We start from the raw sequence: 18,290 nt of genomic DNA, 5'->3' as shown, positions 1-18,290 counted from the left end.
AAGGTACCGTCCCTACACACTGCTCCCCAGGCGCCGCATTGGTGGCTGCCCACTGCTTCACTGGGTGAATGGGTTAAATGCAGAGAAGTAATTTCCCTACAGGGACTAACACACAGTTATTCTATCATCTGGACAGTTGGTTTTTCAGTTGATTGGCTTTTCTCTAGCAGGGCTGATTTTATTTAAAATGTGTCCACATCCAGTCTTGCCTTCCCGTTTATTTCATTTCCAGTGTGCTTGACAGGGAATACCTGCAGTCAACCTCATCTGTTTGTCAGGGTATAAAATGCACAGTCAGTGCAACTATTGTGTTTTGCATTTTGAAAACATGCATTTTTGTTATATGTATATGCTTCTTTTGTATGCATTTATTCTGTATTTTGTAAGTTATCTTCATTATCATTTTTTAAAATCTGTTATTTGTTGACACTTTGAAATGTAGAATCCTGGAAGGAAAAGTTTGTTTTTTTTTCCATGGACATTTTTCCAATTAAACTTTTTTTTTTTTTTTTTTTCATATAGAAGCAGACAATATCTGTCTCAATTCTTTTCACTCAAACCTTTCTGTGTGAAGTGTGTGCATATCATCTGCGTGGGTTCCCTCTGGGTACTCGGGCTTCCTCCTACCTTCCAAAGACATGAACTTAGTGGGGTTAGGTTCACTGGTGATTATAAATTCCCCATAGGTGTGCGTGTGAATAGTTGTCTGTAGCTTTTTGTTAGCCCTGTGACAGACTGGTGATGTATCCAGAGTGTACCCTGCATCTCATCCTACAGTAGCTGGGGTAGGCTCCAGCGCTCCTGCAACGCTCAAATTGGATACGTGGAGGAGAATGTTTGGATTATTTGTAGAGCTATTTATTACATCTTTTATCATTTCTCACTCAAGTTTAAATAGGAATAATATTTATACATCTTGCATGACATATTAAATGTAGAATTTTTTTTTTTTTTTTAAAAACACAAAAATAAAAATACTCTGAAGTAGAGTCAAAGTCAAATAAAATAAGATCGAAACTAAGGCATAAAAAAAAAAATCTTCACTCTTTCTTCCTCAAAGGCTTTTGAGTTTTTGTACATGTGTTTCTGCGGGTTTAAGTGTGCAAGTAAAGAGTGAGTTTTTGTCTGTAGGCCTTTAAAGCAGAATGTGGTGGCTGCAATGATGACAAGCGAGCACTCAGAGGATTACCCTGTGCTTTGATACAAAGTTTCTGTGTTACGGTTATGGTGGCGTAGATGTTAATCAATATTAACAATAATTGACTGTCCAACCTAAAATCCCTAAAGTCAGTGGCTCGGTTTTACTGGCCCACGTACATTTTTATTCGCTTGTGGAAAAAGCTTTAATTTTTATATATTTTTTTAATATTAGCGCAATTCAGTTGAGACAGTATTTTATATTATTTCACTTTCGATCTGAAAAATGTTATATGAAAACCTTGAAATAAATATGATCTAGTACATACCATATGCCCTCCTTTTGATTCTATGTATAATGGGACAGCTCCGCCAGCCTTCAACGAGATGTATAATTTAATAAATGAGAATACTGAACTTTACTTCAGTTTAAATTTTAATTCTAATAAATGCATTCAGCTTGAATCAGGTAAGTAAAACATGAGCAGAGAAAAAAGGGGAAAATAACTCTCGTTTTCTGTTGCCTACATTATAGAAGGTGACTTTGTATCTAAACAGAAAATGAGCACAGAAACAGGTTTAAATTGTGATTCAGCAGGTTGGGGAACCCTAAACTCAGTGTGGTGAACAGAATCACAATTCCTCTTGTGAGAAAAGAAAAGAAAAGAAATATACTATACATCAAACGGACTTTTTTGCATTTTTACAGGCTCGCCACCTAATTACTTCATGTCATGATGCTTTGCATAATACAATGCAACTAGGACCCATGGAAAATTTCTTCCTATATTTAAGTGCAGATAATAGTACTATAAGACAGTTTTATAATGCACTACAAGGTTATAATAAACACAATATTGGAAAACTGATTAGGAGCTGGGAGGGTGACCTCCAGTGTCAGTGTGATGATCATGCCTGGAGTGAGTCCATACAATCTGTGCATTCTTTATTTCTTAGTAACAGATTTAAAGAAATACAATATAAAATTTTACATAGACAGCATAGAACACCTATTTTCTGAATAAAATTGATCCGAGCAGGTCTGCACAATGTATTAAATGTAAATCTGTGCCGGGTCCCACGTGCACTGTCTTTGGACTTGCTCAAAAATCTCAAAATTCTGGTTCTGTGTAACTAAAGAACTAAAAGGGATATTTAAAAGCAGAATACAAAGAGATCCAGCTCAGTATCTATTGGGGCTGCCAATTTCGAACAAATTTCCAGATAAAAACAAGCATATACTTCTATGCAAACTACTGTTTTTGGCAAGAAAATGTATTCTTTTTAATTGGATTAATGAAAAACCACCAACAATAACTCAGTGGTATAAAGAAATTTTTAGAGTATTACCAATGGAAAGACTGAGTGCAAAATTAAGTGGCAATGATGATATTTTTTGGGATATATGGCGCCCGCTATTGGATTACTTACCTGATGATCTGAAGAAAACCATACTGATAGGCACAACCCCACTTCACTGGCGGGTTGAGATTGTCAGGAGTTATATGTAAATAATTGGTAGACCGAATTATATATACTGTATCAGTTTCCCGTTTACATGTCTCCGATTGCTCATTGTGGGGTTTTTCTTTGATCTGTTTTGAGGTTGTTTTTTTTTTTTTGGTTTGTTTGTTTTTTTGTTTTGTTTTGTTTTTTTTGTTTGTTTTGGGGGTTTTTTTCTCTTCCTTTTATTGTTTCTGTTTTGATGTCTGTTTTGTTTTGTATAAAGGGAAAATTATTAATAAAAAAAAAAAAAACAATTCCTCTTGTGGGCTCAGTAGATTGTCTTAATGTACAGGCTTTGTTTATTTGATCTGGACTACTGCTGCTCTGAGTTTTAACTAACTATGTCTTTAGGCAAATATTTTCACTTTGGAACTCATGTCATCATTTTGATTACAGGTGAGAAAATGAGGTAGGTTTCCTGCCACCATACAGATTCTCCCTGAGAAACACTAGGATCTTCTTCCAGGCATCCTCCTGAGCTCGAAAATGTTCTACCGTTTGTCCACCCCACAGACACATCACTGTAAAAACAAAACAGACATCAGGACTCACCACAAAACTGCTGTTCCCAAAACTGGTACCACAATTATTAGTAGCCCACAGTTTTTTTTCACAATCATTTTCTTGCCACAAAATTATCTGAACATCAACTACATAACATTCAGTTATCAAACCTGCCAAAATGTGGACTGGTCCTCAAAGAACAACTGAGACTGTCTACAACCTTGCAGTCTGAAAGTGAACCTACCCTTCTCTTGTATTTCAACGGTCTTGAAGGTGCTAGATCTGGCATGCGGTGTGTAGGGGGGTTCGATCAAGTGACCTGCATTTGGGTACGACAGGACAGTGAGCAGATGACTGTTCCCCGCTCGTGCCATCATTTCCTTAATCTGGAAAACATTAAAGTAAAACTTTATCTTATATTTTTGAAATAGTTTCATTGTGTATTTTTTATGTGAAGCCCTTTAGTTGTCGCATCATTTTTCTTTACAGAGACAAACTTGAAAACATTTTATTTAAAAAAAAATCATGCTGATACTTAATAGCCAAAGAACTCACAAAATTATGCCGAATGATATTCAATAATTTATTACCCATCCCAAATGTAATGCACCAAAAACCTGAGAAATTCTATTAAGATTTGAATTTTATAGTTTTGAGCCCCTGTTTCTCCCTATGGGCTCTATTTTCTGTTTTATTTAGTACAATTTTTAAATATATTGTTTCACTTTTGAGATTTTTGCAAAGTGAAATATTACTCCAATTGGCTGTGGCAGGCCACAACTGACAATCCAGGAACGGGAGGATAACACAGGTGATGTACCAGTGCCGAGTGGCTAAACTGCTGGGGGATGGATCTGAGATACCATAGAGATGCAGCAGGTCTCCACCTCTCTACTTTTGGTAAAGGTAATGAAGGAGCAGGCAGTGGCAACAAGCAGGCCTATGACCTCCTTCTGGATAGCAAAACACCACCATTATTCTTGTTTCCCATCATGTCAGGGATAACTGCATGCCATTTCAGTACACAAGGAATACTGGCACTGGCAGGTGTGGTACTTGGCCCAAATCTTGCATTTCAGATTATGTAGGAATTTCATGCCAGCCAGTCTGTCAAGCTGCGTCCCTTTTGCCTTCCTCAAAATAACGAATGAAAGGCTGGTGGGCCATTATTGTGCCCTGTTAGGTCCTTGAGGGTATATCTTCTTGAGGCCCAGCCGCACAGGGGAACATACCAGCTGTTTGTCTGTTACCGAGCTAATTGACTAGGGATTCCGGCCACTAAGACAAGGCTCTCTTATTGGATAATGAAGGCAATACAAGGGGCACATGAAAAGGTAGGCAGGCTATACTCCGCAGGGGTTTATCCACATTCCACCAAGAATCTTGCAAACTCATGAGCTTTATGCAAGTCACTTCTTTGTCAGAGGTCTGTGCAGTGGCCTCTTGGATTACTGACCATACATTTATATCAATAACTTAAGTGTTTGTTAAGTCCAAAAAGCCATTTTGAACACCCACAACTTATTCAATTTTTTATAAGTAATCACAGGTCAAGCCAACTCTTTTCAATCCCATTTCTAACCTTATTTCAACCACCTTGTTCACATAAGAAGTCGTCCCAGGAAACTTACATCCAGTGCTGACTCTTGGGCTGGCCAGTTCTGATCATCCTCGCCTACAACCAGCAACAGAGGACACTGTAGCCTTCCCACCTGAACAGACAGAAACAGCAGAAGTTTTGTTTTTTTCACCCATGAAATTATGCATAGCTTTCTATCACCTCTTGCTGGTATGATCCAAAGGGTTTCTGTTGTTAGTTTCTGTTCTGTTGTTATGAGTTTTGAATTCTTAGTTATAGATTTCAGCTTTGGATTTTTAGTGAATATTTGTAAGTTTTGCTTTTTTATTGTTGGACAGTGGTAACCACCAGTGGCATGGTTGTTAGCTCTGTTGCCTCACAGCAAGAAGGTCCTTAGTTTGATTCCACCATCTAGCCTGGGCCCTTCTATGAGGAGTTTTCTCTGGGTACTTCAGCTTCCTCCCACGGTCCAAATACATGCAATTAGTTGGGTTAGATTAACTGGTCCAAAATTGCCCATAGGCCTGACGGTGAGTGGAAATGGTTGTCTGTCTGTGTTAGCCTTGTGACAGACTGGCGATCTATCTAGAATGTACCCTGCCTCTCATCCTGTAGTAGCTGGGTTAGGCTCCAGCACCCTTGCAACACTTAATTGGATAAGTGGAGGAGAATGGATGGATGGATGGTTTTACTGTTTAGTGTTTGAAGGTAAAGTAGTGAGACTGGGGACTGCCTGTCCCTCCATGGGATCTGAAAGTAGGGCTGATGACCTTGCAGCATAAGCTATTAGAAAGCAATTTTCTTCCATCTATTTTGTACTGCTTGCCTGGATTTGAGTAACAGGGGCAACAGTCTGAGGTGAGTCGGTCAGTCCTGAACTCACCCAGCCACCTCTTCCAGGTCATCTGGAAGACACAATGAGTCATGCCTAAGCCAGCTAAAGAGATGTGATATTCTGGGTCTGCCCGAAGGCCTCCTCCCTTTAGGACATGCCTGAAATATCTCACCTGCGAGGAGGAGGAGGCATCCTATTTAGATGCCCAAAACACCTCAACTGGTTCCTTTTGACGTGGAGGAGCAGTGGCTCTACTCAGAGTCCCTCTGGAATGACTGAGATCCTCACACTATTTCTAAAGGGAGAGCCCAGCCACCCTTCAAATGAAACTCATTTCTCCTGGACACTCAGATGAAGAGAGGAGCCAAACTGTCAACTGATCACCACCCGGTGGTGAGTTGGATGAGGTGGCAGAAGAGGACGCTGGACAGATCTGGCACACCTACAGGTATAGTGAGGGTATGCTGGGAATGCCTGTCGCGCTGAGTTGCTAAAGGGTATGGATGGTGTAGGGCTATCTTGGTTGACATGCCTCAGTAACAATGCTTGGAGAGCTGGGGCAGTGCCTCTGGATTGGCAGACTGGGGTGATGGTTTCCGCCTACATGTACTTTGTAGACTTTGTAGGCATTCATCTGCACCCCTCGGCATGTCCTGTGGAGAATGCTTCGGGAGTATGGGGTGTCTGGTCTGTTGCAACAAGCCATTCGGTCCCTGTACAACTGTTGCAAAAGCTTGGTCCGCATTGCTGGAAATGGTCGGTCTCATTCCCGGTGGGTGCTGGACTCTGCCAGGGCTGCCCTTTGTCACCGATTTCTAGACCTAGAGACATGGCGGAAGGTTTCCACTCAGAAGCTCATTTCTGCTCTTTGCAGATGATGTGGTCCTAGTGTCTTCATCAGGTGGTGGCTTCCAGGTCACACTGGAGCAGTTCGCAGCTGAGTGTGAAGCAGCAACAATGAAAATTAGCACCTCCAAATCAGACGTTGCACCTTTTTCCTCACCTCGAAAAAGGTGGAGTGCTTACGCTGGACAAGTTGCTGCCCCAAGTGGAATGGTTAAAGTAACTTGAGTGAGGAGAGAGGTGACGGAGAGACTGACAGATGGATTGGGGTGCCCCGGTCCATCATGATGAAGAGCGAGCCAAAAGCAAAGCTGTCCATTTACTGGGCAATCTACCTTCACCTATGATGATCATGAGCTCTGTGATATGTCCAAAAAGTGTCCGACTCCCTCCTTAGAAACATGGTGAAAAGTTTAGTTATTCGAGAGGGGCTCAGAGTAGAGCCGCTACTCTTCCACTTCAAAAGGAACCAGTTGAGGTGGTTTCGGCACCTGATTAAGATGCCTCCAAGGTACCTCCTGGATGACATTTTCCAAGCATGTCCCACCAAAAGAAGGCTCCGGGGCAGACCTAGGACTTGCTAGAGAGATTACATTTCTCAGCTGGCCTGGGAACACGTTGGTGTTCCATTGAATAAGTTATGACCAGGTGGCTGGAGGCCTAGCCATGGGATAACTGGAAGAAAATGGATGGATGGACAGAGGCTATGGGAGAGATTTACTAAGTGGGATAAACTATTGTAATGCTGCAATTGCAGGGTGATCTACTAACAGAAATGATATACAAAGACCCAGCTAGTTTACTTCAGTAATTAACCCGGGCAGGCGTTTCAAAATAACATGACCAATTTAAGCCGACACAGCAACAAGATGCAGTGACCCAGAGTCTCCATTTCAACTTGGGTCGAAAGTACAGACTTCAAACTATATACAAGTTTTTTAATTGTGTTGACAGGCCACGTAAAACCAGAGTTATGATAAAAAATTCACGCAATGTTTTTTTTCTGAGCAAAACAGTGGTGTTAACAGCGGGAAGAAACGGTAAAAACAGTGTTTTCTGTGGACAGTACTAGCAAACACTATCCACTTGTGAGTGAAAAAAGAAGAAAAAAAAAAACACCCCTTCCCCAGTAGTGGAAAAATGTACCATGTCAACCAATCAATAAATGATATGGCAACATGTGGCATTTGGTTATTTGGGAAAGGGGGAAGTTTTAAGAGTGAGAGAGAGAGAGCGAGAGAGAGTGGAAAAAAGAGAGAGAGCGAGTTTTGATATGTGAGAGATTTGCGAAGTTTGGCATGTTTGGAGTGTGTAGTTAGTGTGTAGTGTAGTCGTTGTTTTTTTTGCGTGTCAGTTATACTGATGAATGTCATAGTTGCTCCAGAAAGCCACCAAAGTCAGACCGCAGTGTAAATGCTGTCTCCAGCTAGAAAACGGGAGGAGTGATACACCTCTTGCTGTCAGACCTGCAGAGTTTAGGCCTGTGGTGTTCTCCTCTGTCATACTGGACAGAAACTATTTTTTTGAAATGGCGGAAATAATTTGTGTGGCATCTTATTTGATGCAGAACACCTGATTGTTCTGCAGATAGTTTTAAATGGTTATATAAAAAACGCCTGAGGCCCTGGCTGCATTTTTAGGTAAATAGAAATGTACATTTTCTATTTGCATTTCAAGTTATGAAAATGATTTGTTAAACATGTTTGTAGTTTTTAGAGTAAAAAATTTAACTTTTCTACTCGGATATTAAGTTATTTATTTATTTACTTATTTAGATCAATTGTGCTAATACAATATGTCAAAATGAAAAAATAACTCCGATTTAAGATATTTGAGGTTGTGCTGAAAAGAATGATACCAAACAAGGCAAGATAAACCATTATACCATGGACCCCAGAGGGTTAATAACTAACATTCTACGAAGAGAAATGCAAATTACCAGGTCAAAATCCAAACAAACCCAATAACGGAGCGTGAGTGAGCAAGTTATCTGGGCTACTATAAAAAATAATACAGTGAATGCTCAGAGTTATGTATGTGTTTCTCTTTTATGTTCTGAATTACAGCAAGGAAATTCAGAACATGTTGTGGTGAAGTTTTATTGACCATCTCCTGTAGTTTTAACATGGCAGACATTCAGAGTCACATTGTTAAGCCCGCAAGGTTGTTCAGATTCAATGTTCAGTTTTCATCAAGGTCAAGGAAAAGAAAAGAGATGGGGTATGGTACACTACTAGAGATATCAGTTGGAGAACTCTAGAGTCAGGAGTATTTGCTTCTAAAAAGAAGCAAGATAATAGTATTAGAAGAGAAAACATGGCTGCTGCAAGTGAGGAGGATAAAGCAAAACTGTAAGGTTACATCTGTTCACAGAGTAAGAAAAACAAATGAAATGTTAGGGAAACACACACATACATTAACATGGAGTTTATTAAGACAACATTGTATGTAATATTTATTTCTGCTAGAAGAACTGAAAAGGGCTACTAAAAACAGGAGAAACATAGCACTTGGAAGAGATGACACTAGCAATGAGATTCTTAATAGACTAAGTGATCCATTTTTGAAAGAAATATTGGCTCTTTTGAAAAATATATAGAATGAGGAAACTATCCCTAGTTCATGGCATAGAAGGAAGTAGCGCTGCACGATTATGGCCAAAATTATTTACTTTATTCATGTTGGATTCATGTTTATTCAATTGGAATTTTAGTTGCAAATATTTACCCAATAATCTTATACTACATTGATTAAAACTAGGTACTTTTTCTGAAAAATGTTGATGGTGGGCATTTAGGAAATATATTACTTATACTTACTATCTAGAACCTATTTAAATTATTTCTTGATTCATTAACTCTGGCAGTCATCAGGCCTGGGTATGGCTAGTTAATTCATGATTTACCAAGGTGTGCAATTACCTTTTCACATAGGGCCAGGTAGGTTTGGATAGCCCTTTTGCCTTAATAAATGAAATAACCTTTTAAAAACTACATTTCATATTTTTTCAGGTTATCCATGCTAACATAAAAATTTATTTGATGATCTGAAAAATTAGTGTGACAAATTTGCAACATAAATAAAAAAATAAAAGAAACTGGGAAAGGGATAAATAAATACTATTTCACAGCACTGTAGCTTTGTGTCACCCTCGTCTCTTGTGCTGTTTGACTAATGTTGACTTTGGACTTTTGGCTCACTGTTGGTTATTTATTTACACAAATCCAACCTCCCTTTTATCTTCCAACCTCCCTTTTATCTAAAATAAATCTTGAAACAATAGCTGTAAAACAGCTACATGATTATCTGTAACGGAATGGTTTATTGCAGAATCTGAGTCAGGATTTCTCAAAGTACAGAAATAGCATTAGTGAAGGTTATAAATAATTTTGTATGGCCTCTAACAGTGGACTCATCTCTGCAGTATTTGATAATGTTGACCATAAGATTACATGACACAGATCAGTGTATAGTGTAGGTATTAAAACTACTATGCAGCACTGGGTTGAATCACATCTAAGAGACTAAAAGTTGTTCATGTAAATGGGGAGTCTTTCTGACACACTAAGGTCACTGCTGGCTCTAGAGGACATGTGTTCATCTGCACTTCAGAGGTTAAGGTGGATATGGAAAGATGTATCTTTGTTCAGTGTGTGTGTTTAGGCCTGGGTCTGAGACGCTCAGCCCTGGCTACGGCGTTTTGGTGTGGTTGCTGGCCTGCTCCCTTGAGGGTTGTGGTCCAGGATGGCTTGTCTTAGCCATGTCTTTCGCCAACCTGGTGTCACCCCTTGTCTGCTCTGGCATAACATCCACTCTGATAATAATGTGAATAACAAAATAAAACAAAAAGATTAACAAAAGGAACCTACAGAGAGTCTACAGTGCTCCTCTTTGGAAAGCAAATGTGTTTGGCAAAGCCTTCAGACCACGATTCTGCCAGACAGAACAAGTTAAAAAAAAACATTCCACAAGGTTCTGCGTTACTTCTGTTTACATTACACATACTTCCCTTAGGCAGTAAGGCATAGCATTCATTTTCAGTTCTATGCAGATGATGTCCAGGTTTATCCATCCATGCATCCAGATGAGATACACCAATTAAGACTTAATTAACCAATAGAGACTAGGAAAAATAAATTACTCCTCGAGATCAAAACAATAATGAGTAACAAGAATCAACAGTTCATAAACACAAAACACTGAGTCAGCGACCCAGAACCATGACAATCTGACTTTAAATGCAGGAAATTAGACTTAATCTAGGTTTTTATGTATTTAAGACATTTCTGCAGTTTACTTAATAATTAATTATAATTAAGAAGACTGGCAAAGTACAAACTTTATACTTTAAACTTTATATACTACTTATAACGCATAATTCCCCCCTATTGGCTTCTCCTTCATTGGCTCCCTGTGAAATCCAGAATCATATTCAAAATTCCTCCCCTCATAGTTATGCTGATGCTTTTTTCTATGTGATGTAAACTATCTCTACAGTGGACTGTAGTGTTCTAAAAATACAATAAAATATTAATCACAAAATTCCTCCCCTCATATACAGCGTCTTTGATATAGTAAGGTCTACGAGGTCTTGAAAACCTTATAATAACATATCACCCCAACTGTTGTGATTTGCTGCCATTTGAATTGAATTGAACAAATGTGATTTGTATCAATAAATAATATAATCCATACCACTTGTTAACTCAGGACAGTGGATGCTTTTCATCTTTTAATACTAACAGCTGAGCTGAATTGTGTGCATAGCAAGTCTGGCTTGTGCAGAGTGTGTTGCTATATAGGAAATGTAAATTACAAAAGTAGAATAAAGCAAGCACAACTATACAACATGAAAGTCACTCATAGTCTAGGAGCTCACAACACATCCTATCACAACCACAACCAAAAAGGCACAATATAAATCTGAACACCAACTCCTTTCAAAGATATTAATTGCATGAAATAAAGCATAAACTTTTCTTTTGAATGACATTTAGAAAACTTTTAAAAACTCAAAACTGTAGTAACAAGTACTAAGAGTTAAGGCCTTTACATACCAAGTGCAAAAAAACAACTCCAAATTCTTCTGATCTGAACTTGTTGTGTAGCATAAATACCTACCTACTGAATGCACTGCATTTTTGTGGAAAATTGGGTGTTTAAAGAAATAAGGTCAAGTGATGATGAGTTTATCTTGATGTTTTTAAAGAAGAAAAGAAGGAAACTGGTTTCATCCAATTCTCAAGAGAAGGCAGCAGCAGGAAGACTTATGTGCTTAGTGTGAATGGCTACATTAGTTGAGTCCAAAAATAATTTTTAATGCACAAAATATAAGCATGGATTTATCATCTCTGGTATGTAAGGGCCTTAACGGTGTGTTCACACCGAACGCGATAGACGCGACCAAAAAGCGCCAGACGCCCCTAGCCGGTCGCGTGCACATTCGCACCTCGAAGCGCATCCAAAGTGAACTGGTCGCGCTTTAAAATATGCAATTTTCACACGCGTGAAGCGGAAATATGAGAGGAAGTAGTGCCAGATGGTATGTTAGCAAGATGGCAGCTGTCGATCTAGCATTTGAAGAGAGAGTCTCCCTTCTCTATTCACTGTGGAGAGCAGAGCAGCGGTGAAAAGGACACTTTACACATTAGTCATTACAAAAATTTATTTGAAATAATATTAAGATGCTCAAACAGAAAAACATTAAACATAAATATATAAAATGTAACTATTTACAGAGAGACAGGAATAAAAAGGACCATTAAAGTGGAAGAGCCTCAGGGAGAAGGAGGAGAAAAATAAGAACATTGTTTCTGCCCTGGAGAGCCTACGACTGAACTACTGATTGCTAGAATGAATGGCTTTGGCTGGACCTGCCCCTTTGAACTAGGTCAGAGCATCACGTCACCAGGCTCCTGATTGGTTGTCGCAGCGCGACTTGACGCTGGAGTTCAGATTTTTCCAACTCGAGCGGTAGATGCAATAAGCGCGAATGCACAAAATGCACCACACAAACTACAGCGCGTATTTTACTTCACGCTTCAAACGCATCAGTCGCGCTACTTGGTTGCACGAATCAGGTAGAAAAGCGTTTTCGCCACTCAAATCTGCTTCTGAAGTTTCGCGCTTCATCGCGCTCCTCCATTGACTTTACATGTAAACCTGAAGCTCTGGTCACGTCTATCGCGTTCGGTGTGAACGCACCGTAAGACAGAGAGATGCTTTAGCTGGTGGTACCCACATCGGCTTTGAGTGAAGGGTCGGTGGAGATGGGCAACAGCAGATCTCGCCAGATCACCTCGTTCTTTTCATTGAAGCGAGTCTTCCCAGCATTTCTGATGTGACAAAAAATTTAAAGCGAAAATTAAAAAGGATTATTCTGACATCTTTCTATATATTAGCTTTCCAATTTGGCTTTAACTAAAAAGTAAATGACAACATGTAAACTTACTTCTGAAAGAATCCCATTATTTCTTCCACAGATCCCTCAACTGGCTGCACATGACTCCCACTGATACAGACTGCAGCACTGAGCTGGAAAAAAACACATAAAGTACACAGATGTTATCAACTGACAAAAAGACCTGATTAGGACTAAGATGGGTAGACAAGAATATTCTAAGAAATGATGAAGTAGCAATTTGCCAAAACCAATAACTATAAAAACACAGCCAGTGGTCAACCTATTTCTTTATCTTGAGCATCATTGTTACTGAAAACAGACTGATGCTGATTTTCCAGCTGCAGTTTCACGATAAAAAAATATCATGTCTTACTTTTATAACTTCAGAGTAAATAGCCATCTTGAGGGTCATACTGGTGCCAAAGGAAAGACCTATCATGGCAATCTTGCTGCCGCAGACCTGAGGATGTTGCTGCAGGACTCTGTAGGCTGTCTGCAGGTGGAAAAATATATTGGACAACAGGTAAAACACCAAAACCAGGACTTTCATTTTTGATCTTTAAGATCAGATAAAAGAATTCTTCAAGAGGATTTTTAGGGCCAGTGTCAAACCCAATTCCTCAAAACATAAAGGTACCAACATAATTACTAAACAAAACACAAAATCTTGTACAAAAGCCAAAAGGTATAAACTCAAACTCAGAAGCACAGAAACCATTGTCCATGGTTTAACATCATCTATATTTTAAAAATCATGCATGCCATAACACCTGAATAACAAATGTAAATTGATTTTAAAGGTTTTAAACTAAAACAACTTCAGCACTTCTCAATCTCATTCCTGCTGTCTGATTAAAGACATGAGTGAAGGCGAATGACACTTTGGGCCGATTTTTCATGGGGCTTTGACCTATAAACACACACAACACAGCACAGTGACAGCAGTTTCAAGGGCAGTTTGTATTTCATTATTTGAAATTAAAGAAACTGAAGATCTTTTAAGGCATACATGATCTGAGATGAGAAAACTTTATGTTCCATTTCTTTGTAGCATCTCGTGACATCACCCAAATGTTTTATTCAGGGCGCAAATGCTGTCTTTATCAACCTGACATGAAACAGTGCATCTAAAAGTCAAGTCATGTGGCTTTTATTGTCATTTCAACCATGTACAGTGGTACAGCACAGAGTGAAATGAGACAGCATTCCTCTGAGACCCTGGTGCTACATATGACATATAACGGACGAACACAGGACTACGTAAAGTGCAAGGTGCAAAAACTTGCAAAAATAAACAACACTAGACAGAACAGGACGATACAAACCCAAGACAGTGCAATGGAAAAGCCCAGAGCTTCGCAGCATTCAAAGCATTGTAAGGAACTGTCTCACTGTCGTTCTAACTTCATCTGGTTTACATTGTACAGAGATTTCTGAGCTGTTTTCACACATCAAAAGGGTTAAGAAAATGAAGCTGGGACATATTCTGAAGTTGCTCTTATTTAAGTAAACATGTGTTCTTATTAGTGGAAATGCTCAGTTTAGTTTCAGCAAGGATAGTGCTTGGGTAGGAAATGCTGGAGGCAGGAGATTCTATGTTGCTCCATGCATGTAATCAGACTTTACAGAGACTTTGTTTGAGGAAGGTGGCATTGAAGATCATTTAATATCAGATCCAAAAGCGTATAACTATTTCATTTTCAACATAGACTCTATGAAAACCAATTTTATTCACTGGTGTAAGCAACAATGCCAAGAAGTCTAAGTGCATTAAAACATACCTTGTTTTCCATGATCCATATAGTGATTCCTCTGGTTGCAAAAAGATATGTATGGAAGTCTATGGAATGGACCTGAACTCCTTGAATCTATGACATCAGTAAACATTCTCGTTTGGCTTTTGTGGGCTTAATTGCTTGTTTCAAGTCTTTTTGAAGACAATATGATCTTCATTTTGTAAACTACGGTCTTCATTAGAGTCAAAAAGAAGGATAACTTAGGTGGAAGCCCACAGTGGTCAACATTGCTCTAGAGGTGAAAGAGACTAACTGAACTATCTCCTTTTTTCATGTTGCTGCCTTGTAACCAAAACATTAAATTCGTTAGATCTACCTCAAAATACTGGTTGTCCACCATCTTTCCAGTTTTCATGGTGAATTTAGAGGTCAGGTAGTCGATGGCCATACTGGCGAAGCCATGGGAGGCCAAGAGCGCTGCACGGTACTCCACCAACTGCCCTCCACCCCCCCATAGATCCAAGAGGCCAGGAAAAGGTCCAGGACCTTAAGACAAGTTAACAAACACATGCTGATCTAATTTACACGCACAGGACATCTCACTGTGGACTCTTCAGGTCTTACCCGAGGGCAGAAAAAGGGTTGCGGTGAGTCCACCTTCTGTAACTGGAATCCTGCGCACACCAGGTGCCATATACCAGCGCTCTACCACCACACCAGAGAGTGGCACCAGATCTGCAAAGCCCTCTGTCTGGTGACCCTGGTAAACTGAAACTGTGACCTCCATGGGAGTCTGGATGTTTTTCTTTCGCATCCTGAGGAGTGATGGGAGAATTATCTATGGTGCCAATAATGGATTCTGTATTGGTGTCATCTACACAAAAAGCCTACCTCAGCCCAGGTTTGCTGCCTGGAATTGGTCTGAGGCTCCACAGTAGACCCATCTGTTCAACACCGGAATATGTCCCATGTATACTGGGATCCTCTGAAACTACAAAAAAAATAAAACACAATCTGTCAGATACTTGCGCATCTTTCTACATTTTCTTCTCTGAATTTTCCAGGTCTCAGTACTGAACAACGTACCATTGATGGTCCCTGTGGTATCGGCAGTGTAGTGACCAAACGCTTCCCAGCTGTGTCCATCTTCACACTGATGCAGGGCACGGATGGTTAGTTGGGAACCAGGCAGGGCATTCTGGACGAGGACAATGAATTTCTCATCCATGAGCCCTCTGGATGGCTGAACCGACAGCTTCACACAACACTGCTTCCTGTCCATCCTGAACTCGATATAAAAACATATTACTTGATTTGGAATTGAATCACTCAACCATTATATGCATTTCTATTAAATACAGTTCCGATCAAAAGTTTAAGACCACTTGAAAAATGGCAAAAAAAATCATATTTTGCATGGTTGGATCTTAACAAGGTTCCAAGTACAGTTTCAACATACAACAAGAAGAAATGGGAGTGAGACAAAACCTTTTTTGAGCATGCAATTTATTGAAAAGAACGCTTAAACTGAAACAGGCTGTTTTACAGCTGATCAAAAGTTTAGGACCACACCTCCATAAAAAACCCTTAACCCCCCACAAAACAAAAATCTAAATTCCAAACATGAACTCAGTAATGAGTAGCTACACCGTTATTGTGGATCACTTCAAAAATTTGTTGCAGCATGCTTGATGCAAGAGTTTCTTTGAGATGAGTGGGAACATTTCTCCAAGTGGTGAAGACAGCAGCACGAAGGGCATCTACTGTCTGGAACTGTTGTCCATTTTTTAAACTTCCCTTGCCATCCATCCCCAAAGGTTCTCAGTGGGATTTAGATCAGGGGACCATGCAGGACGGTCCAAAAGAGTGATGTTATTCTCCTGGAAAAAGTCCATTGTCCTGCAGGCATTGTGTACCGTAGCGTTGTCCTGTTGAAAAACCCAGTCGTTACCACACAGACGAGGGCCCTCAGTCATGAGGGATGTTCTCTGCAATATCTGGACATAGCCAGCGGCCATTTAACACCCCTGCATCTACTGAAGGAAAAAGGACCCCAGACCATTATGGTGCCCCCTCTCTGTGGTGGCGTGAGAAAACATCTCGGGTGATATCTGCTTGTCATGCTAGTAACGTTGGAAACCATCAAGACCAACATCAAGGTTACATTTTTTTTCTCATCAGAGAATAAAACTTTATTCCATCTTTCAATGTCCCATGTTTGGTGCTCTCTTGCAAAGTCCAAACGGTAAATTCTGTGGCGTTCAAGGAGAGGAGGCCTTTGAATACGTTTTTTGTTTTTGAAGCCCTTCAGTCAGATGCCATCTGATAGTTATGGGGCTGCAGCTGGCACCAGTAACAGCCTTAATTTGGGTCGAGGATCGTCCAGTGTCTTGACTAACAGCCAATGGGATCCTCCGGCTCAGTGCTGGTGAAATTTTGGGGGGGGTCTTCCACTTGACTTTTTTGTTCCATAACCCTCAGGATCATGTAAGAAATTACAAATGACTGTCTTACTGTGTCCCTCAGCAGCAATGGCACGCTGCGAGAGACCCTGCTTATGCAGTTCAACAACCCGACCACGTTCAAAAACTGAACGTCTTTTTGCCTTTGCCATCAGAACATCATGACAGTGTGACTACCTGACAGAAAATTATGATGAATCCACATTTTGCAAAGATTTGGCCTTTTAAAGGCATGTGGTCCTAAACTTTAGATCAGCTGGAATTTCATTGGCTGTAAATAAATCCATTGAACTTGGATTACGAGTGTGCATTTTGAGTCCTTAAAAAAAAAAACCCTCAGACCTGAGTTATTGACCTTCAAAAGCATAAAACTGTAGTCTAGAGATTTTGTAACTAAAAACATTTTTGGAATGATACAGAGTAAAATTCAAACAGTTAAGTCTTCACATCAGTGCAGTAATGCTGACATCACATTTCAAGAAACTGAAGTCCAGCTATCTTCATGCAATTGAACGGACAGGACCTTTAGCATGTTTGACACCTCTACTGTAGAATGTGGTCATTAACAAGAACAACTGTTACATTTTTTTTTCTTTTTGCAATTATTCAGTGACCAGTCATTACTGTGCTCCACTGATCTACACTGTATACCTTAAAATGCAAAAACATTTGAAACTTTCTGACACGTCATTAAAATACTAGTTTTTGCTGGCGACAACCTGGCTTGAAGCTATATTAATCTTTATTTCACATGTATGGTAAGAAATATAATACTGAATGAAGTATAGTGACCTGAATTTACGTGATATAACAAACCCTGATGGTAGTCTAACACATCGGTGGAAAAACACATTTGAATCTCAATGAAAGCTGCATAAACATTGTAGCGAATGTGGAAGATTTCTTACCTTTATTTGTTAAATCACGTAAACAACTTCCTGTTAGCAGCAGACCTCTGAGCTGGTGTCTTCGGGTTTGTTGCTTCTCCGTCGATTTTTGGTCTGCAAGTTCCCTATAAGAGTCTTTGGTCTTAAACTTACCGAAGAATCTAGCTTTAAAAGTTGGGTCAACAAAACTGCGAACTCAAAGCTTCAACACACACTGCGTGAAAGGGAACTACAGTCTCCTCCCACAGGGACGTGCTCACCACCGTGTATACACCGCTGCCTGGACACAAGATGGCGTCATCAGACAGCGGTAAACGGTCATAATCTGGGGCATCCAAGGGAAAACTTAAAAATAGTCATCATTCAGGGTTTCATGTGATCAATAGAGAATTATACTA

At 39.8% G+C, this 18,290-nt stretch overlaps 1 protein-coding gene across 1 annotated transcript; it reads right to left on the bottom strand.

Annotated features, from left to right (window-relative positions):
• Nucleotides 1–2,911: 2,911 nt before the first annotated feature.
• LOC120441177 (peroxisomal succinyl-coenzyme A thioesterase-like) lies at nucleotides 2,912–18,146 on the bottom strand. The gene is made up of 11 exons (XM_039615221.1): nucleotides 17,914–18,146; nucleotides 15,630–15,826; nucleotides 15,435–15,534; nucleotides 15,168–15,358; nucleotides 14,920–15,089; nucleotides 13,181–13,300; nucleotides 12,856–12,938; nucleotides 12,646–12,739; nucleotides 4,779–4,859; nucleotides 3,392–3,533; nucleotides 2,912–3,164 (listed from the first exon to the last, which is right to left on the bottom strand). The coding sequence occupies exons 2-11, from the start codon at nucleotides 15,823–15,825 to the stop codon at nucleotides 3,034–3,036; spliced, it is 1,308 nt and encodes a 435-aa protein (XP_039471155.1). The 5' UTR covers nucleotide 15,826; nucleotides 17,914–18,146; the 3' UTR covers nucleotides 2,912–3,033.
• Nucleotides 18,147–18,290: the final 144 nt, after the last annotated feature.

Source organism: Oreochromis aureus, linkage group 7 (assembly GCF_013358895.1).
Source record: "Oreochromis aureus strain Israel breed Guangdong linkage group 7, ZZ_aureus, whole genome shotgun sequence".
In the NCBI taxonomy this organism is placed as follows: Eukaryota; Metazoa; Chordata; class Actinopteri; order Cichliformes; family Cichlidae; genus Oreochromis; species Oreochromis aureus.
This window is presented reverse-complemented; position numbering and strand designations above follow the sequence as displayed.